At 42.2% G+C, this 22,766-nt stretch overlaps 1 protein-coding gene across 2 annotated transcripts; it reads left to right on the forward strand.

Annotated features, from left to right (window-relative positions):
• The first annotated feature begins 238 nt into the window (after positions 1 to 238).
• On the forward strand, positions 239 to 21,557 carry slc26a5 (solute carrier family 26 member 5). Of its 2 annotated transcripts, none has more exons than XM_030045593.1 (19): positions 239 to 382; positions 1,512 to 1,589; positions 1,766 to 1,939; positions 3,742 to 3,881; positions 4,823 to 4,933; positions 7,790 to 7,971; positions 9,409 to 9,573; positions 10,096 to 10,331; positions 10,931 to 11,078; positions 12,722 to 12,835; positions 13,070 to 13,147; positions 13,758 to 13,853; positions 14,507 to 14,613; positions 15,538 to 15,607; positions 15,742 to 15,834; positions 17,195 to 17,296; positions 19,110 to 19,313; positions 19,569 to 19,623; positions 20,679 to 21,557. In XM_030045593.1, the coding sequence occupies exons 2-19, from the start codon at positions 1,573 to 1,575 to the stop codon at positions 20,828 to 20,830; spliced, it is 2,244 nt and encodes a 747-aa protein (XP_029901453.1). In that variant the 5' UTR covers positions 239 to 382; positions 1,512 to 1,572; the 3' UTR covers positions 20,831 to 21,557. The 2 variants fall into 2 exon arrangements, with proteins under 2 accessions (XP_029901453.1, XP_029901454.1); XM_030045594.1 differs by having other exon boundaries at positions 273 to 382; positions 1,515 to 1,589.
• The last annotated feature ends 1,209 nt before the right edge of the window (positions 21,558 to 22,766 follow it).

Below are 22,766 nucleotides of genomic sequence, written 5' to 3' on the forward strand. Positions count from 1 at the left end.
AAACAATTAATTTGTGCAATGTCTTCGGATGAGTTTATTGTAATACACTTGCATTTTTATTTAATTTTTTATATGTAGTTTTTTATTAGGTGATTTTATTTTTGCCGTGTTTCTCTTGCTGTGCTTTGTGTTAGTTTGTAAACAACGTCTTTATCTTTAACAATAAACAAATAAATAATTTTTTTTTTTTTTTGCGGACTCCGTAGTGACTCCTCTTGAGGAACATAGACGATCTTGGCAGCTGTGTGCGTCCCTCTTATCCGCCGCTGTCGAAGCAGCCGGAGGACGACAGTCACGTTAAAGTTTAACAGAAGCGGCCGGACTCTGATGAAATACTAATTTTGTGAGCAGCATCCCGGCTGGAGGCGGACAAAGGAAACAGGTGAGCGGACGAAGATTTAATTATAAGTTTTTGCGTTGAATTTCTCAGATTCCCTCAGTGAGAAAGCCGCTGTTGTGACACGGCTAGGTCAGTACCTGTAACCCCACCGGCGCTGCCAGAAATGTCCATTTATGCCTCTAAATTAAAATTTCACCACTTGTTATATACCTGTATATTGTCAGATAACACGAATAACCTCGGAGGCTGTGCCATTACGCGAACGGAGACTTTCTTAGTATCCCCGATAAGCTCATTTCCCCTAAAACTTAACAAAATAAAACCACAAAATCTAAGTCGTCTATTTCAATAAACGGCAAAAAGCGGCAGCATGAGGGTGTGACTCATGGTTTCTCTCTTACTGTCAGGGTATGTGTTTTAACACGTCTGAGGCAGGCTCATTATGCAACGCCACACCATGATTTACTGTTCAATATAAAGACATTATACCCTGTGGGAATATTATAGGAATATTATAATAATGTCATAGAGGGTGTAATGCTGTCATAACCTCACTGTTGGGTGGCACACACACACTTTGAACCCATACAGCAATATTATATGAATATTACTACAGTTTGTGTTGTTGATTTCTGTCTTTTCTACTTTCCACTTTGTTATTACCTGCTTATTAAGGCAGAGCACTTGGATATAATGTGTTGAGTTCTCACTACTTTTATGGTTTCATATTTGCAGATAATACCAATAAGAACATGGTGTGTACCTCCACTGTGTGATTTGTGTGTGTGTGTGTTTTAAGGCCCTTATGTGTTGGTTTTCGCTGTCCCGGGCTTCGACCCTCTGACCCGTAAAAGAACCAAAAAAACCAAAAATAACCTTTACCCCACATGGTTTTCGACAGCAAACTTGGCCGGAGCAGAAGATATTACGCATACGCACATGTACATGTACATCAGGTTTGGCCAGTGAGCAAATATTTGGCCTCAGGGTTACAATCAGATGACACGTACAGCCCAAGCTGGCAGTTATCGGCGCAAAAATGCAGACGCACACACACACACACACACACACACGAACACACACAGGGCAGGTTATCATCACTTCCATTCATTTCAACTGTCGGTTCATGCAGGATGAGCATAATCTAATGTAGTTCCTCTTTCCCTCTAAGCAGAAAAAGGAAGTGCAGAGAGAAAAAAAGACAGAAAGAAGAAAGAAGGGATGAGCCTGAGATGAACGAGCTGGAGAAGTAAGTAACACAAATCAACCTGAATATTAGTTGTGTTTATTACATTGATTCATATAAAGGACCATGTTTGGCATACATCAGTTTAAAAAAAGATGTAGCTCTATTGCAGGTGAATAGAACAAGAGGCGATAAAACACACTGCAAAAGCTATAATCGCCACGTTTATTTTTGTCCAGCCGTCCCGCCTCCCTGATGGATCCTGAGACGGCGGGCCGAGAGGACGCCGAGGCGCCGCTGCTGTACCACGTGGAGCGTCCCGTGTTCGACGAAGCCTTCGTCCGGTCGCAGCTGCTCCACCGCAGGGAGAAGACCTCGCTCACGCCAAGACAGAGGCTGGCCCAGCAGCTGCAGTAAGCACAAACACACACACACACACACACACACACACACACACGCGCACACACACTGTTAAACCTGAATCTAATCAGACATGCAGACTCTCGAGTTTGGCTTGTATAGGTGCACGATGCAGGTTCAAGCCCTGTTGAAATGTCCTTGAGCGTGGCGTTGAATCCCTGTGCAAACAAACAAACAAACAAACAAACTCTTGGAAGGACTGATAAAATATTAGATTTTCCTTACGGGGCTTGTAATATCCCGAGAGAGATTTTGTGGCATGCAGTGAGTTTTAAAGGTTCTTTAGTGTTTTTTAGACGGTGGTGCTCGCTGGAAAAAAGAGGCTTGTAGTCATGAGGAAAAAAGTGATAAAGCATTCAAAAATAGGCTAAAAAAAACGTTATTTTATGTGGTTCCTCACCCTGTTAGACACCAGGATTCAGCAAAGAAAATGATTCACATTTTCACAACGAACGTCTAAATATATGTAAGGGATTTTTCACCTGTTTGGAGGGCATTGTCTCTGTTTCCTCTGGGGTTTATTTGAGTTTGAACAGTGACACAGTGATGAAACGTTCGGCTCTGTATTTGCAAGAGAAATGACAATGACTGCGGGCTCCAAGTGCAGATTGCCATTGTTGACTTAAAGGTGTGTTCTGTCATTTTGGACGACTGGTTGAAAAAAAATGTCACCTTTTCAATACCTTGTTCCCCCTCGCACGTACAAGTGGAAAAACGGCCAGATAATCTTGTGTACTTCTGCAGTGGTCTGTGTGTGTGTGTGTGGGTGTGCTGAAATGTGTGATAACTCTGCTCTGCAGTGTTGTAACTGGGATTAAAGATTTGACAGAGCTGGCAGAAGTTTACGCTAAGAATTATAGAGAGAAAAAAATCTTAAAATGTTCGATTTTTAGCGTCTAGCTTATGCAGAAGTGACTGGGCAAAATGTGATTGAGGATATGAAATGATCTCTCTGCTTTTACTCACATACAAATTGGTCAGTATCCCTCTTCCTGCCACCAAATTGATGTGTCTGTTATATAAATCAGCCATGGCAACACAGTTAAATAGATGATATGGTCAAAAATGCTTTAAAAATGGAAGATAAAACACTACAAGCAGCAGCAGTGGTGTGAAAATGATCTCCCTCGTGACATGAGCTGAAACTTCTGAAATTTCTGATTCGATTCTTTATTCCTCTGGAAAACACCAATTTAGTGTCAAAAGGCTGGGAAATGTTGGTAGGTTTTTGAAGTAACTTGGTTGAATATTCACTTAAGTGTTTGGAGCTGAACTCTAATAGAACAGGAAACATTTCATCAGGCAAAATACTGGAAAAGTAAAATTGTGTTATCATTTGTGTTTTTTGGCTTGAGAATGTTTGTTTTTAAGTTCGCCCAAAATACAACAGCATGAATTTTCCTACTTATCACAAGTGCAGTCTATCATTTAGATAGTTTCTGTGTGATTTGGTGAGGTTTCCAGTCTGCCTCCCTTCACCTTAATACCGTGGAGCTACATGGGTTTTGTTTTGGGAAGTGCAAACCGTCAAAAATTTCCATGTGAATGATTCAATATTGAAAAACAGTGACACAGATACCGGTCATAAACCACAGCCCTTGGTGGTAAAGAGTTTAAGTAACAGGCTGGATGCTGGAAACCTCCACACATCACACAGAAACTACCCGGATGGATAGTTTACACCAGAGGAAATATCATTTATTGCTTATTGACTGTTCTTTTACATTATAAATTTATTACCATGAGACTAACATGGCAAATCGCGGCTCCCTGTCCTTCCTGTCTCCCTCCGCAGGTGTTCGTCAAAGAGAGCCAAGGCGGTGCTCCTGAGCTCCCTGCCCATCCTGACATGGCTGCCGTCCTATCCGGTGAAAAAGTGGCTGTTTCACGACGTGGTTTCAGGCCTCAGCACAGGCGTCGTGCAGCTCCCCCAAGGTCAGTGCAGCGTGGCCTTACGGCGGAGTTTGTAATATCCATCCAGCGTCCCTGGTTTCTGTGTGTTTTCGTCGAGGGCCGTGGATTAGGTCGAGTATCTGTGTCGTTGTTTATTGAAGGAGCGGTCGCGGTTCATTGTATTGGAGTGAAGGGAGACAGACTGGAAACCTCACCAAATCACACAGAAACTATCTGGATGGATCGACTGCATTAGGGATAAATGGGAAAATATATGCTGTTGTGTTTTGGGTGAATTGTTCCTTTAAACGTGGAGAGCTGCTGACTCCTGACGTTTGTTTTGGTTTTCACGCTGCGTGTTTGTTTTTGTGTCCCTGTAGCTCGACTTGGTGATGCAATCACTCGGCTTCTGAGACTGGAGTTTACTTAACCCACACCCCTCCTCCTGTCTCTGTCTCTCTCTCTCTGTCTCTCTGTCTCACTCTCTGTCTGTCTGTCTCTGTCTCTCTTTCTGTCTCTCTTTTTCTCTCTGTCTCTCTCCTCTCTATCTGTCTGTCTCTGTCTTGCTCTCTCCTTTTACCCCTCTCTCTCCCTCTATCTCTGCCTTTCCCTCTCTCTGTCTCACTCTCTCTCTTTCTGTCTCCTTCTCACTCTCTCTGTCTCTCTCTCTCAATTCAATTTTCAATTCAATTCAGTTCTGCTTTGTTGGTATGAACAATTATGACGAAGTATTTCACAAGAACAGTTAATACAGTTCTAATATCTGTTTTACATAGATTATATACATTTCTATAATCGTACAGTTTAACACAGTTAATCAGTTTAGAGTTAGTTAAGGTAAGGCAGTTAATGATGATCCTGGCAGGCAGAGACATTTTTGGCTGCTAGAGGAGCTGTGGTTCCTTCACCCAGGAGAGCTGACTGTCTCTCTCTCTCTCTCTGTCTCTCTCTCTCTTTCTGTCTCTCTCTCTCTCTCTCTCCAGGTCTGGCCTATGCCATGCTGGCTGCGATCCCTCCGGTTTATGGCCTCTACTCGTCTTTCTACCCCGTCCTGCTCTACACCTTCTTCGGCACCTCCAGACACATATCGATAGGTGAGACATGAACCTGAAAAAAAAAAACATTTTGGAGGCTGACACACAAATCTCTCAAAGAAAATAATGTCACTGGGGTTCACGGATAATAACCAAGAACAGCTGAGAGACACCTGAAAAAGACCATTTACACGCTGGTACAGATCCACTCAGTAATGTTGTAACCAGGGCTGAGGGTAACGTACAGCATTAGATTCCATTTAGGGCTGCAAATCCTTATTTTCATTCTCAATTAATGTATTCATTATTATTTTGATTAATTGACTATTCAATTGCTTGGCAGCCTTGTAAATAATAATGATAATGATAATGATGATAATGATAATCAAAGCCTTTCTGGACAAACAAGGTCACCTTACAGGCGAAATTTATTAACATAAGAAAAAAAAGTGATCTTAATGAAGTACTACTGCCACCATTACTACTGCTCTACTTTTAAAATGACTAAGAATAAACTTATTGAGATTATAATTTTGTTTATCGGCTAATCAATTAAGCGACTAGTTGTTTCAACATGAATCGCATTGCTTTTCCCCGTTACAAAGTAAAGTTCCATTTTTATTAATCACCTTACAGTAACTAATCTGTATGAAATCTTTTAAAGAGCTTGCATCTGTAATTACAAGTTGACCATATCACTGTCATTTTAGGATGTAAAGCAATGAGGTGAAATCAGTAAACTAATTAACTTTTTTTTTTTTGCATGTGCCTGTGGCTATTTCCTTTTTTTTCTTCCAAAATAATATGTGTAAACAATTTTAACAAATCATTTTCATTGTTTGTAAACCAATTTTTTCCATTTTAATGCATTCCAATCCTGACTGAATTTACAGAAAACACTACGTGGTGGTAAATGTGAATCCTACCTATCCTGCTAAACAGAAGCTGCAGTGGCCTAAAGTTTTATTAAATAGCTGCAGTTTCGAGGCAGGATAAATCTTCAAACTGTTGCTGAAGTAGAGAATCACAACTTATTATTAAGGTGATGTGGAAGCATTCTTTCTTCTGTTTGCTTCTGGTACAATCTCATGTTTATTCAGAGCCTTTAATCACAGTTACACTCTCAAGGGGCTTTACAGGCCTACAGCTGATTTAAAAAAAAAAAAATAAATAAATAAAAAAAAACCCTAAACCCTAAACCCTCAAAGCGGGCAAAAAAACTCAAAAAACCCAAAGCCAAGTCGTGGGAGAAGCCCTTTCCAGTTCCTGCCAGGAGCATAAGAAACAATTATTAGCACTGATCAATTTAAATAAAAGCACTTAAACAAAACAAGATGAGAATAGCATTAATATTACAAGAGAATAAACAACAAACAGGCAGAGAACGGATCACCTGGGTGACATTTGACCACCAGCAGGCAGAAAATCACTGGGAAAGGGGCCTTTGGAGAAGCCAGTCTAAAGTGCCCGAACCCCTGTGACTTCCCCAGCCTGTCCACCATTGATTTACAGTGGGACAGACATTAACCAGCTTGTCTTTAAATCAGACAGCCGATGACCTTTCCGTGGCCAGGTTGTTTTCCACGCTCGGTGCCAGGCTCACACTGCTCGGCTCAGATTGCCAGACAGCCAGCGGTCTGACTTTTACCTCTCAGTGTGAACCTTCACACACTGCACTCCCATCCACAATGTGTTGCAGAATATCAATAATAATAATAATAACAGTGGATTTTGGCGAGTTTAAATCATCTTTGGCATGTCATGATGACGTGTTTTCGCTTGAACGTGCTGCTGACTTGGTGTTAGCGTCGGGATCGTGAGATTTTAATTACAGCGCCCCTCCTGCCGGGCACAGGCCACTCCTCTTCCTAGAGGGAGCTCCATGTCGTCTCAGATGTCAGCGGTAACCTTTGCATCCCTCTGACAAATGGATACCATAAAGCCAAACCTTTTTGGTCTTTTACAAACCGAGTCGAAAGCTGAGGATCGAACACGGGAGCTGGAGCGTCCGGATGCGCGGTGAAACATCCTCGGCCTCACAGCGAATCGACGATTTATCAGCGTCTGGCAGGAGAAAGAGAGAGAGAGAGAGAGAGAGAGAGAGAGAGAGAGGACAAATATCTGGGCTTCTGTTCAAGAGCCGGGCGAGACGGCCTCATGACTCTGAAGGCACATGTTGAAGAGGCTACACACACTCTCTCACACACACACACACACACACACTGCAGAGGTACATGCTTCACAGTCACCCCTGACAGCTGCGATACCGGACATGAGGGTGTGATGAATATGTTTTTTTAAGCCGACAGTCTTAGATAGTGAAATTAATCACCATGTTAAGGTTACACTGGAGTTATTAAAGTGATTATTAATGAACCCCGGCTCACAGGCGGAAAGACTAGAAACCTGAATGTCACTTTACTGACTTTTTACAGAGCTAACCCAGACATGATTTATGACAGGGTTTATGTTTTTACAACACTTTGTTTGTCTGTTTGTGTGTTTTTTTTCAGGTTCAGCCTGAAACGAGACAGAAACCTTTGATTATAAGTCAAGCATTTCTCCACACAGTACTCGGGCAAATATACTGAAGCCATTGAAGCTGCGGTTTTGTTTACAGAGGTGTAAATCAGTACGAGAGCACACAAGCCACCACTGCCTTTCCTGGATGGTTCATACACTTCCTCTAATCTGAAATCAGTAGTTTGTTGGGCTGCTTTGAGTCTCACTGTTTCAACAGGCAGGCGACATTCAAGCAGAAAGCAAAGTTTCTGTTTTCTTGCCTACACAAAGTTTTTAAATAAAGGGCGTTGGTGGAGTGAGAATTCTGTTTTTGCCATCATGTTCAATCAAAGAAGTTCAGTGTCCACTAACACTCTCCTCACATAAACCATGTGGATGTTTCTCTCTGTGCAGGCACCTTCGCCGTGATCAGCCTGATGATCGGGGGCGTGGTGGTGCGGGAGGCTCCGGACTCCATGTTCTACATGCAGCCCGCCAACGGCACCAACATGTCCGCCGTCCTGGACGTGGAGACGCGTGACGCCGCGAGGGTGCAGCTGGCCGTGGTGCTCACAACTCTGGTGGGAATCATCCAGGTCAGTCTGCAGCTGGGGGGGGAAGGCGACACGCCGCCCGGCTTTTTACCTCTCGCTGGTTAGGGGTGTGATGTTTCTGAAACCGAGACCGAAACATAAACATCTTGCATCTCTGTGTCAAACTGGTGCCATGGAGGGCCAAGAGGCTGCAGGTTTTCATTCCAACCAAAAACTCCTCCAGGTGGTTTCACTGATGACCTCACCTTAAAGCAGAGAGGAGGGACTGATCACCGCTGCTGTACGCTGTGGAGCGCTCAGACGATAAGTGCTGTGACGCAAACCGGTGATTTGACAGCCAGTTGTTAGTGGGATGGAGGAGAAGAGGCAGGCCGAGTCGAGAACACGGCAGAAATTGTCTAAACTTTTGGACCTGAAGCGCCTGCGACCGCCGGGCGCTGACTTCAGCTGAGCGTCTCTTCTCTCGCTGTTTTATTCACTTTCCTTAATCACTGGCTGTCCCCTTCACTGACTGATGCCCGAAACCCATGAAAAATATAACGATTCTGAAATTTTCCCGCAGTACCGACCATTTCCTTGTTGAAGTGAATCAAACATGTTGCTCTGTTTAACGAGGGACGAGGATCTGCATCTGGATCTGTTTAATCTTGAGCATAAATGAGCCTACACACTAATTCTAACCATAATCTGATAATACATGAATGTTATATGGCACTTGATGCATTAAACAGGTTTTGTTTGGAAAGATATCGCTCTTTCACATGTAAAATTCGCAATAAAAATGTTGATTTTCTTATTCATCTACCCCCCCAAAAAAAAGCAAAAACAAAAATTGAGATCTGAACTGAACTGTGGTTTTGGGGAAGCGTTACACCCCCTACTATCGGCATAGTTTGACTTGGTGGATCACCGTGTGTGTGTGTGTGTGTTTCAGTGTTTTATCAACCCCGAGCCCCTGCGGAGGGGATGTTTTGGTTAGCCGGACTCAGGAAAGCGATACGACTTTCTCACGCTCCAAAATTACAGTGTAGTCAGCGCCGCAGGGCCTCTGCAGGTTGAAACCTGGATCTGTTGATGTACCCGCACTGTAATTTTATGTAAGGTAGTCTGTTTTTAAAGGTCAGTTCCTGGTTTTTTAAATCTATGTTGCAAGAACACTTTACATCACTACCAACCATTTCCCAAAGTACACTGCTCTTACTCAGATTTAGATGTGTGAGTGTCTCCGCCTCCCGACGTCATGCGTTTCTGTTTTATCTCACTAGAGGATAAAAATTAACGTGCATAGATTTGAACCTTAGTTGAGATGGGTAATTCATCACAGTGGGCATTCTGCCTTAAATCAGAGCTGAAAAGTTATTTTGTCATGGCACACACTGATCTGCAGGTGCTCTGGTGTGTTTACAGCCAGGTGGGAAGTTGGAGTTCTCCCTTAAATCCTTTCTTTCTTTCTTTCTTTCTTTCTTTCTTTCTTTCCAGTTTGTCCTGGGTCTGCTCAGGTTCGGCTTCGTGGCGATCTACCTCACCGAGCCGCTGGTGCGCGGCTTCACCACGGCGGCCGCGGTGCACGTCTTCATCTCGCAGCTCAAATACCTGCTGGGCGTGAAGACCCGGCGCTTCAGCGGGCCGCTCTCCGCCATTTTTGTGAGTCATGATGACCTTTGGGGTTTTGATATGAATATGGGTGTGTGTGTGTGGGTGTGTGTGTGGGTAGGTGTGTGTGAAGGTGCCAGGGAGGAAGGGAAGAAGAGGAGGAATAAATAGAAAATAAAATAACAATAAACATAAATTAATGTTTTCTTCGGTTACATGTGTTTTGTTCTATAATGTGCTATTCTAGTATGTGAACTAGAATTATACATTAATAAAAATTACTTGTCTGATTATGCTGTCTTCTAAAATCAGATCATAATTTGTTTCTAAACATGTATCAGAGGAGGATTATTTTTTCATTTCACATCCTCCTCCAGTGTATTTGAGGGCAGAATACCTTGAATAGGCAGGAAACAATGGGGAAGAGGAAATTCCAGCAATTTTTTTTTTTTTTTTTTTTTTTGTGCTTAGAGGCAGCAGTTAAATCTTTGTTCTCGTTACTGCTGACTTGCAGGGATTTCCTCTCCTCTTCCTCTGTTTTTGAACATGTATTTTTCCCCGGCCCCCCCTCAGAGCGTCCAGGCCGTGCTCAGCCACATCACCGACACCAACGTCACCACCCTCATCATGGGCCTGGTGTGCATCGTCTTCCTGTACGGCATCAAATCCATGAACGAGCGCTTCAAGAAGAAGCTGCCTGTGCCCATCCCCGGAGAGATCATCGTGGTCATCGTGTCCACGGGGATCTCCTACGGCCTCCGGCTGTCCCAGGACTACAGGGTGGACGTGGTCGGGAAGATACCATCGGGGTAGGGAAGCGGACTTCACACGCCACAAAGCATTAACCTTCAAATCCATGAATCATTTCCTGGACGCATTTCAAATCATTTGATGCACAGGAAGTGACACGTTTTAGATCAGATCCGGGTAGTTCAGGATTTTCACTTTTTATCAACTCCCAGTTCACAACTTGAACAGCATGGTTTGTTTTTAAATCAATCAGCATACAAGCACACTTGATATTGGCTGTTTTCAACATGATGTTTGTTAGAATCAGCAAGTGTGATTATTTCCCGTCCTTGCAGCTTAAACACACGTATGTCTCATGAAATTACACATTCCCCGACTTCGAATGCAGCATTATTATGAGCAGCACCAGCCACCGTGACTGAACAGACAAAGAAAAATGCGCCACCTACAGGAACTCAAAGTCCATTGACAAAAAAAATCCAAGGAAAAAGACATTATAGTCCCGCCCATAATGTTTGACTGACAGGTGATCGCATGGCGCCAACATGGCAAATAAACAAATTCCTACTTTAATTCCTTCCACAAGATAATTTCAGTTAAAAAAAATCACATTAGTAACGGCGTAAACACGTACTCTTGTCTTCTCCTGTGTTTCCAGGCTCCTCCCGCCTGCAGTTCCACACTTCTCTCTTTTAAATAATTTGGTGGCGGACGCCTTCGCCATAGCGATCGTCGGTTTCTCCATGAGCATCTCTCTGTCCAAGATCTTTGCTCTGAAGCACGGATACAGCGTGGACGGCAACCAGGTGAGTCTCAGATGTTTTCCCATATGCTGCTTAAGACCTGAGGCGACAGAGCTCTGACACGTCAGCCTGATTTTTGGTTTATCTGTTACGTTGTGGTCCTCTTGTGTTTGAATCACCTAAACCGCACTCATAGGTCTTCTGAGGATGCTGATTGGTCCGCCCTTAACCCTTCAGTTCGACTGGGGCCAAACGGTTTCACGAGTCGAGAGAAACTGATCTCACAAGACCGGCTGGCTGTGCGAGGTTAATGGAATAATTTCATACGCTTGTAATCTCTGCTAAGCCAAACTAAGCCTGGTCAATTTGAAAATGCATCTTGTTCTCTCCTTTTTTTGAGCCTTCCGTCCACACTAATCCGGTGCTTTCTGCCCACGGAAACAGAAGTTTGTTAAAAATGTGTTGAGTCGAACCGTGCCGTGCTGATTTGCATTTCAATCACTGAATCACTCTGAGCGGCTTACAAACAGGAAGTTCCTCTGTAGTTGATAATCTAATCATGTAAAAAAATCAGTAAATCTCTTAATGACACTAATTTTGTTCATGTGTAGCAGCCATTTAGATTTAGTCTTGTTGATTTTTTTTTTTTTTTTTTTTAAATAAAAGACTTGTGTGGGGCGCTGGAAGAAAGATGAGAAAAAAAAAAACGACTCAACGCTCCCACAAGTGAACGGTGGGACTTTTGTTTGTTAAAGACACACCTTTGAGCAGGAGGCTCTGTTGTCATGGAAACGCATTCCCCGCCGCTCCGTGTTTACATGCCGAGTCAAACCGAGCAGAACCAGGCCAGCGAGTGTGTATGGAAAAAATGGCGATGGTCTCTGAAGTGTGTAAATGTGAATCTGCCGGCCTGGACGGGGGAAAACGAGCAGAAGTCGCGTAGACGTGCACGACAGGGGATGTTTTCATTTATTTCCCTGTGCACGACTGGCTTTTATAAGACGGCCTGACGCGGTGTGAAAACGCTTGTACGGTGTCGTGTGGACGGCTGTCAGATTTACCCGGCTTTGTGTCGACATGGCCTAAACCTGTTGCGCTCTTTGGAGGAGCTCCTGACGGGGTTAATTAAACTCTCTGGGACACAAACTGAGGCCGCAGCTTTCTCAACACTTCCAGCTCGACGACTGATTTTGTTGGGCTGGAAGTCAGCTTCTCCCCCGTCCCATGAGTGCTGGGTCTTAAAATGGAGAAACTGAAACACATCAGTTCAGTCCATTTCTGGATTGCTTTGATTGAAAATACCTCTCTCTGTCACCTCTCAATACTTTTTACCAGAGTTTAAGAGGTTTAAGGGTCAACGTTTTTTTTTCTTTCTTTTTGTGGACTGAGGTTTGACCTTACCCTCTGTATTATAGATAGGATCAATTTATGGTTTGACAAATGCCAGAAACTCCTTCTCCTCCTTAAAACTTGAGTGTGATAATTGTATTCTTGTAGATGTGAGATAAATTAAAAGCTGGTGTAAATTACAGGTTACATTTAATGTAAACCTTTTGATAGTGATATCTTAAAACATGAATGTCCCCAATACATATTAGACTCCCTGCAAACTGTAGTGGTTTGTGTCTTTTATTTACTTACTTATTTATTATTTTGTATTTTGAGCCTTGGTTTTCTTATGTCTTATGTTCGTGCTCTGCGGACAGGAGCTGATCGCCCTCGGCCTGTGTAACTTCATCAGCTCTTTCTTCCAAACCTTTGCCATCACGTGCTCCATGTCGAGAAGCCTGGTGCAGGAGAGCACTGGAGGCAAGACGCAGGTAACACACACACACACACACACACGCCCTCTGAGTAAACGTAATTGTCTGTGTCAGTGACATGGCTCGGTTGTCAGTTTCACGACGGGAGTGACTTTATCTCAGGGGTTTAAGCTGCTGCTGCCGAACCATAAAGATAACGCGAGCCACACACGACTCCATGCAGGAGACATAAATGGAGACTGATGAGACAGTGTTGACACAGTTATCTTATCACCGCGTGTTTGTGTTCAGATTGCAGGGCTGCTGGCTTCCCTCGTGGTGCTGCTGGTGCTGGTGGCCATTAGCTTCGTCTTCGAGACGCTGCCTCAGGTGGGTGAAGCCGCTGAGCCGACCAGGGGAGCAGCGGGACGGTCTCCCTCTCCTCTCAAACGCAGCCTCCTGGGCAGCAGCTCCAGGCGTTACAGTTACTATTCTTTTTTTTGTGATCAATTCTTTTATTGTTTTTTCCCTTTAATTAATAAAAACAGAAAACAAACAAACAGAGATGTGGCAGACATTAATTAGACAAAAAAAAGTAGCAACAGTGATACAGAAAAATAAGAAAGGATACTATAGCAAAAAGATAACAACAGTAATATTACTGATAAAACATCAGTAATAATCAGTAGCATTGAGTGATAGTAAAAAAAGAAAAAAAAAGAAAAGAAAAGAGATAAAATAAATGAGAAAATATATACAAGGAGTGCCACATCCCTTTCCCTTCCCTCCCCTCCACCCACCCACAGGACCCAAAGTGAAAACCAGAGATGGCTACAATAATGATTTTAAGGAAGTGATGGCATCATCCCAACATACAGTTACTATTCTGTTTTGTTTTGCTCTATTCAAACATGCTCTGTCACACTAAGCCTTTTTTTAATTTCCGGTTGTACTCTGTGCTGTCAAGTCGTCCAGCTCTGACGTTGTGTTTTGTGTGCAGACGGCGCTGGCAGCCATCATCATGGTGAACCTGCTGGGGATGTTCAAACAGACACGGGACATTCCTGCTCTGTGGAGAACCAGCAGGATCGAACTGGTGAGGCTCCCGCAGGAACCCAAACCCCTGAGTTACACCAACACTGCAAAAACTCAAAATCTTACCAAGATTATTTGTCTTATTTCAAGTCAAAAATGTCTTATTACTGGTCAAAATATCTCATTACACTTAAAATAAGACATGATCACCTCAGAAGTAACTTATTTTTAGGAAATTGTCTCTTGTTTCAAGTGAAAATTTGCTTGTTTCATTGACAAAATTTGTTTCTTGTTTCTAGCTAATTTTCACTTATTTCAAGTGAATTTTCACTTTTTCCACTGGCAAATTTTGCCAATGAAACAAGCAAATTTTCGCTTGAAACAAGTGAATTTTCACTTGAAACAAGTGAAAATTATCAAAAAACAATTTACTTCGGAGGTGATCATGTCTTATTTTAAGTGTAATGAGATATTTTTACTAGAAATAAGACATTTTTGACTTGAAATAAGACAAATAATCTTGGTAAGATTTTGCGTTTTTGCAGTGAACAAGTATCACTTTCCCTGTCGTCTGTAGAGAAAATCATATTCTCTCTCATCTGCCTCCCTCATCTTGAGAACCTGAGCTTTTCATCGATGCCTTGACTGTAACGCTCCATGTTGGTATGTTTTATGTGTTTTATGTGTTTTATTGTTTTGTTTTTCTTCCTCCAGGCGATCTGGCTGGTTGCCTTCACGGCGTCGGTGCTGCTGGGTCTGGATTACGGCCTCATGGTGGCCGTCACCTTCGCCATCCTCACCGTCGTCTACAGAACACAGAGGTACAGGCGGCTGGCCGCTGCTCGGTGCCATCCTGCCGTTTTAACACATTTTATTAGACGCAGAGTTTAACTGATGCAGGTCAATGGATGAAACTTATGCTTTTTATTACCAAAGCTACTGTTAGCTGATTTATTCCCCTGATATATTCAAAATCCTTAAATTTGATTATTTCATTTCAAAATAAAATTATTCACTTTAATTTTATTGTTGTCAGTGTGGAAAAATCTCTGAAGTGTCTCTGACTGTCAGAGAACCGTTAAACTCTCCATCATTTGACGTTTCCTGTCCAGCCTATTGTTTTTTTTTCATCCTGAGTGCCATCTTATACTTTATATATTTTCTTTCATTAACAGTTCTTTTACTGAGCCAGTGCACTTTTTGGACAAATAACCAAATGACAAAGTAGTGCAAGGTGCAGACACTATCGCCCATGAGGAGAAATCGTCATGCTGGACATCATTTATGTATTTTTAATCTGGAAATCCTCCCTCCCGAAAGCACTTTATGCCTTAGCTTGAAACGTACTATATAAATAAAAATTATTCTACTTATCATCATTATTATTACTGCCTTATGTGACAAATTAAATAAAAACAGAACTGAAAATTAAACAAACAAGTGAAACATGCACCAAAACGAAAATTTCCTGTATCCAGTATCAGTGTGAAAATCGGCTTCAACCGTCGGTCCAGTCCAAACTGGATGTAGAAATTGTGACTTTATGATCTAATTCTGTGTACCAGACATGGGTCAAATACACAAACACGCCTCTCCAGGTGAGGTGGGTGACATGTGGCGTGTAGGACGTCACCACTCCTACCTGGCCCTCCACCCACACCAAGAATTCATTTTAAATGATGTTTGACCTGCGTCTGATGTGAGCTTCAGGCTTTCTTTTTCTGATCTATTTCTGTCTTTTCCAGCCCCAAACGTGTGATCCTTGGACAGGTCCCAGGCACGGGGATGTACTGTGATGTGGACGAGTATGAAGAGGTGAGTCGCTGAGGGAAACGCTCAAACACACACACACACACACACACCTTTCCACGCTTTCACCTCAGATCAAATCTCCCACTCGGTGCTGTTGGCTGAGAGTCTGAAAACCTGTGACTGTGTCGTGTTCCCAGGCACTCGAATGTTCGGGGATTAAGATTTTCCACTCCAACTCGTCAATCTACTTTGCCAACAGTGACCTTTATGTGAACGCCCTCAAGGAGAAGGTAATCTCAGCCGCTGTGTGTGTGTGTGTGTGTGTATGTGTGTATGTGTGTGAATGAATGACCATGTGAATGTGCACGTGGACAGAGCATACAGAGGTGAACAAGCAAGTTTTTTTCTTGCCTCTGGCTAAATCTTGATAATGTATTTTGTTTTCTAGATGATCACTTGATTTAAGAGTCAGTTCACTTTGTGTTTATTCAAAATATAAATATAAAAGTAGAGTTCTCCTTATAATAGACCATTGGAAAATCCTTTATAAAAACTTTTATTCCTAGAAAAAAAGTATAAAAATGGAAGGGATCAAATAGAGGTGTTCAGTATAAAAAGTTACACAATGTTCAAAGGATTTAAAGAAATCACTGCCATCTTGTTAGCACACACACACACACACACACACACACACATGCACACACACACACACACAGTACACAGAAAACATTTTCTGTCGAGTGAAAGACTTTTATCTTCAAAACATCACGCTCTCAGGAACAAAAGAAAAAGAGCAACTTGATTTTTTTGTTGTTTTTTTTTAGTTTGATGACGATGAAGTTGTTGTTTTGAAGTGTGGAGTGTTTTCTCAGTCCGCAGAGCATCATGTGATCCCCGTCTCAAAAGTTCGATTTAAGGGCTTTTTCACAAGACGACAGCAGCGTGTTAGCATGAAACCATCCTTAGATGAAGATTTTCTGTCAGTATGAATCCTATAAATGTGACTCAACATCAAAGTTTCTGGGCGTCTTCACATCTAAATTTACTCGTTCAAATCTCAGGAACAGATGCAAAAGGTCATGTGGGAATGAAGACCAAAATCAGCTCTTCTTTGAGGCCAAATAATGAAAAAGAAACAACAACAACAAAAATCATGTCTTTATTGGTACATAAAAAACAGCGTTGTTCATCAGAAAGCCTTCATCGGGGCGGGAAACACTAGAGCTGTTTTATGGCTGACCATAGGTGACTCGCAGGTGAAAATTTGTTCACTTTGTGCATAAGAAGGATGATATTACTGAAAATTAACACATATGTTCAACAGATCTTCCTTGGATTAAATGATTATCATGTTAAAAAGCTGTTTAAAAAAAAAGGCTGTACAGGAATAAAATAAAAACATGAAGAAATAAAGGAAACACAATGTGGATTAAAATAGCCGACCAAACAATGTAGAGTAAAATAAGTACAGAAGCAGTGAGGAATAGTAAAAAGTAAAGCAAAAAATGTAAAGTAAAAATGAATTAAAATAAGCGCATACACTAAAGATGAATTAATAATGTTTCCACAAGAGTTAAAACACTGGATTGGGTGATTTATGAGGGACCTGCTCACTAACCTCTTGTCCTCTGCACCAAAACATCTTCACAGACGGGCGTGGACCCGGCACATTTACAAGCCGCCTGGAAAGCCCAAAAAAAACTGAAGAACGGAAACCAGAGTCAGGATTCTCCACTGAAGCTGCGAGTTGAGGTGAGTCTGCCGTCAAGCAGGATCGCCACGGCGGCACGACATTTAGTTTCAGCATCGACAACGCGATTAACTCAAACGCCTCGTGCTGCTCGATACAACAGGAAAACTCGCAAGATTCTCAATTTCCATGGCTAATCTGCAAGAAAAGTGTCTGGTAGAACATAATTTAGTCTGATTTAAGGGTTTTTGGATACACAGGGTTTGTTTTTAGTGACACACAGGCACCTCAGTTCACCGTGTGCTCTAGTCCCGGTGCTGCTTAAAACCTAAAAAGGTCCATGTCCTAATCTAAGAAACACTTAACACACACAAAACTTGCGGTATCCGGATTTATCTGTACTTACATTTTGCCGGCAAATTGAAAAAATGCGTCTGTTTGTGGAGTTTTAGAGTTTAACCGTCCACACCAGCAGCAGAGGCCTTACAGTATCTTTTTCGGAGAGAAACACAATTTTATTTGAATGGATGAGGTGGATGAGAGAGGATGTTTAAGGGTTTGCAAAGGTTTTATTGTCTGAAACATTAATTTTCACCCACGAGTGCAGAACAATGTCACTTTTTCAAATATTCTGTATATTAAAAAGTATATTCAGCCTCCTGTAGTATACCACAGGAGGCTGAAGTCATTTGAGGTCATTTCATGGGGACTTTAAGAAACATATCATCGATGTCCAGTGAAAACTTTATATGTCCAGTTGTTGTGATTTTCATTTTGTTTGAACTTAATTTGAGTATTTACATGCTCCTCTGTGGGTTCAGAAAGCTCTGTGGGTTATGAAACCAGCTATATAATCTGAAAAATACCCAGTCGTCCACGTAGAGACAAGACTGTTTTCCTTAGTTTCTGAGAAGTTGATATTATGGAGATATAAGGTTTTAATTGGACAGCAGCGATGTGTTGTTTCTTAATAGAGTTTCACCTGCTCTCTCTCTCCATTTGTCCTTGTCGATGTCAGAGTCGCATACAAGAAACCAAAGTGTAGATGAATAACACACTGCATGTATCTGGTGATATTTCCATGTATTTTTTCATATCACAGTATATATCGCAGTAAAAAAGAGATTGCAATGTCACTTTTTTCCAATATCATGCAGCCTTAAGTATCACCTAACAAATCCTGTTTTCCTCCCGTTGTGTGATATCGCTCCGTTTGTCCCTCCTGTCTCTGATGCTGGTTGAAACAGGCCACATATTCACAGTCATCAGAGCCTCTGAAGGTTGGGCAGTTTGAAAGTCCAGCGTCTGATCTGGTGGAGGAGGGATGTGATCTCGACTGATTCGTGTTGATTTGAAGCAGCTGGCTTTTGGCTCAGCCTGTCAGAAGTCAAACGATCGCTTCACCCAAAATACCAAAAAAAAAATCCCTCTTACTCCTGGTGTATTGTATGGATCTAGATACTTTCTATGTGAGTTATGTGAGGTTTCCAATCCGTCTCCCTTCACCCCAAAACAATAGAGCTGCATGGGGATTTGTTTGTGGAGCCCAAACCATCCAAAATAAAGACTTTCTTTGGGTGCTGTTTCCTGCCAAAGAGCATCAGCAAACTGTACATGTCTGCCCTCATTAAGTGTAAATTAGAGGTGGAAAGATACAGCTTGCCAGGGAAGATTGCAGCAGACTGGAAACCTCACCCAATCACATAGAAACGATCTGGAAAGACAGGTTGCACTAGTGGCAAGTGAGGAAATACTTTTGTTTTAGTGTGGGTGAATTCTTCCTTTAATCTGTTGATCAAAATCAAAGTAATCTGCTTTGTGATTGGCTGATTCCAGTTCAATTTACCGTAACTCCTCTGTTTTGATTGGTTGCAGGATAAGGACCGGGGCGTGACCCACGAGGTTTTGTCCTATAACCACGCCGACGAGCAGAGGAACGGCCAGCTGGCAGACAAACACGAAGAGCAAGACCTGGAGGAAGCTGTTTTCCTCAAACCCGCCTCCCCCGTCCACTCCATCATCCTGGACTGGACGCCTGTCAGCTTCATCGACTCCGTGGGAGCCAAAGCCATCAAATCGGTGCGCTCCTCCTTTTTCTCTCATTTACCGGACGGGGTCCCCACAAGTTAGGGGTTTAGGGAATACCTGGAAAGTCATGGCATTTTGAAAAGTCTATTCCAAACCAGTGGTGGATGTAGATTTTGGCATTTTTACATGAGAGGAAAGTGTTAAATTTGAAGTTTCGGCACTGGTTTTGGCTCTGCTCTTATGTCTTCATCACCGGTGTTTTGTGGCCGAACACGATGTGACGGCGTGTTTTGTCTTTCTCTGCAGGTCATCAAAGAGTACGCAGCCGTGGACGTTCAGGTGTTCATAGCCGGATGCAACAGTAAGTAATCGTTTGTCCGGAGCTCAGCTGCTGGCCTTCGCTGTCTCAAACACCATGATTCATCACACTTCTGAATCTGAAAATATGTATTGCCGAAGTAAAATTTAAGATTTATTAAGAAGGGAATTCCCTTCTTAATCCGCTTCATTCAACCTGCTTTTGGTTTAGACTCAAGTACATGTCAGTTAGGGGTGTAACGCTTCAATAAACCCACAGTTCAGCTAGTATTGCTATTTATGGATCACCATTTCGGTTTTGGTTTGGTTTGATTTATCCAGTCAGGAGAAAAAAACCCAATGCCATGTCCAATGTTTGGTCCAGTTTTATACCCCTAATGTAAACATAATAACTGGGCTGGAAAAACCTGTAAGATTCCTGAATTGCTTCCAGATTGATCCGGTTGTTTTTACTCAGACCAGGATAATGGGATGAACATTTTCATTTACTTTTGCTGGCAGACTTATTTTATCTGTAACCTTAAATATTCAGTTTATTTATTGTGTATTCTGTCATCTGTTTTGTAATGTCCTATTAATGTCCTCATCATTTTATATACCTGACAAGCATTTCTTTGCCTAACATAAGGGGAATTTTACTATTTTCTCTCTCGCACTACGTAACCATGTGTATAGAAGATGTTTGAGATGTACAAGAAGCTTTTCTTGCCAGACAAAAATGAATGGCAGTGAACGACTGTTGCAGAAGGTGGGATAATGAAGCCTGACGCGTAAAACTATGGAAGACCGAAGATAATCTAAATGATTAACACAAAATAAAAAATATAGGGTTGCCAGTCAGTGACGTATTTGGGACAAGTTATGAAATATCATGGCTTAAAAAAACATTAACTAGTCACATTATGTCCACTTCCTCCGCAGAATTAAACAGAATAGCCTGAAACATTTTGATGACACTGAAGTGTGTTTAAAATTTTGGTCAGGGACAAAACTGTCAAAGGGAAATGTTACAGTGATATAGGTCATGGAAACATCAGGGAGTTGTCCGTTTGAGCAGAGGGTTTTGATGTGTCCTCTGTCTCTGCTTTGCTGCATCAGGATCCCTGTTGGCTGAGCTGGACAGGTTACAGTTCTTCTCCGGGGTCGTGACCCCCCACATGGTTTTCCCCACCATCCACGATGCCGTGCTGCACTGCCAGCACCAGAAGCCCCGCCCGCCCGGCGCCGCCGCCGCCAGCGACACCACCTGACACTGGAAGATGTTGGGGGCGGAGGGCAAATCGCAGCGGGATGTTGTGACTTGCAGGAGAGAGGAGAGAGGCGCCACCCCGAGCTCGTAGGAGGAGCGGCGGCAGTCACGTCTCCACGCTCCACCAGCACAGGGAGGGTTAAACAGGAGAGTGTCAGCCATGCAGAGCCCAGGCTGAGGTTCCCCGTCGGACAGACTTTTCACCCGTGAAATGAGTGACCCTGGGAGTCTTCTGGGCATGATTTGCACTCAGGATTTCTGGATTTAATGTCTAACAAACATTCCTGCAGCTGGACTTCCTGTGTGTCCTCTTGGCAGTGTCTGCTGAGAGCAAATTCTCTCATTATCAACACTTTACAGTCATTTTATAATGCTCTACCACTTCTCTTATTAGAGGAAAAGCTCATCCAGAATACAAAACACAGATAATTTCCCACATAACCTCTAGTGCAATCACTCCATCCAAATATTGGCTAAAATTAGTCTGCTGCTGCTCATAAAGGAGGGCATAAGGCTTTAGGAGCTTGTGTTATGGGAAGTGTAAAGTTTTCCTTTTTGTTCGAAGATGCCTCTTTGATTTGCAGACTTTGTTACACGTCAGATCTGTGATGCTGGGTCGACGTCAAAGTGACTTGATTTTGTTCAAAACAGGAAAAAGGAGAATTACAAAAAAGGCGATCAAATTAGCAGATAATCACCAGAACATTTGCAAAAAAAAAAAAAAAAAATGCAAAAAAAAAAAATTACAGGATAACCAGAAAAATTGCAAACAAATTAGCAAAAAAAAAAAAAAAAAAAAAGCCTTAAAATTACTATAGTATAGTATAGTAAATTAATATTTAAACATCAGATCAGTGATGCTGGATTAACCTCAGATTTCTTGTGTTTAAATGCCTGTGAAAGACTTTCACAAGCATAATAATATAATTTCTGCTGTATTCTGGAATATGTCTATTGTGTGTAACATTTGTCAACATATCACAAATTTCCCCACATTTCCCCCCCAGCATCTGGTCACCTTACATCAGGGTTAAGTGGGAAAATACTTTTTTTATATTCTGGGATGAACCCAGTTTGTGGTGTGAAATGACTGACTTTGGGTCAGTCGGCATCAAAAACCGACCAGAAGCTGCTTCTTCTGTCCCGTCTGTGTTGCCTTCAGATGTTTTTCGTTACTGAGATGCTGCATCTTGAGATTTCACTTGTCTGTTCCTGTCTGTACAATCATTGAACTTTTTATGCGTTCAAACCAGCAAAATCACCATCGCCGGTCATTTTGCAGGTCAGTGTTCATGCAGAAACGTTACTTTAGCAGGTACAAAGCTGCTGTTTGAGTCAGTGCAAAGTCATACTGTACATTTTGTGAATGTGCAATTGAAAATCTATTTTCTTATTCTTAAATATATATTGACGACAAGCAGATGTGTTACTGATAAAACACAATATGCCTTCTACACTTGCCACATGTGAACTTGGATAAATTGCAGTTTGATGTACTATCTGCAAAACATGCTTTTCTTAAAAACAGTGCACCCCAAAAGATCCGTTAACTCTGTTTTTTTTTAAGTTTTGGAGCCCAAAGTCGACCTTCACTAAGCTGCAGATCCCCAGTTGAGCTGATTTCGCCGCAGTGACCGCGGTTCAAAAACACATCTTGTTTTGTGTGAAGAGTTCGTTTAGATACTGAGGAGCGTCAGAATGAAGTTTGGATGTTGATGTCTGATGTGTATCTAATCCGCTTTGTTTTAGTGTGAAAGTAAAGAGATGGCTTCTAAAATCACCTCTGTGATGTTGTGACTACAGGCAGTTTCTGATGTAATGTTTTTATATTGGGTATTATTTCGTATGTATCGTGATGCTGCCTGGTTAAAGGTACCATGTGTTTTCTTTGCTGTTTTTCTATCAAGGACCACAGCGGTGTTATCCTGAGATGTAAT

Source organism: Myripristis murdjan, chromosome 23 (assembly GCF_902150065.1).
Source record: "Myripristis murdjan chromosome 23, fMyrMur1.1, whole genome shotgun sequence".
In the NCBI taxonomy this organism is placed as follows: Eukaryota; Metazoa; Chordata; class Actinopteri; order Holocentriformes; family Holocentridae; genus Myripristis; species Myripristis murdjan.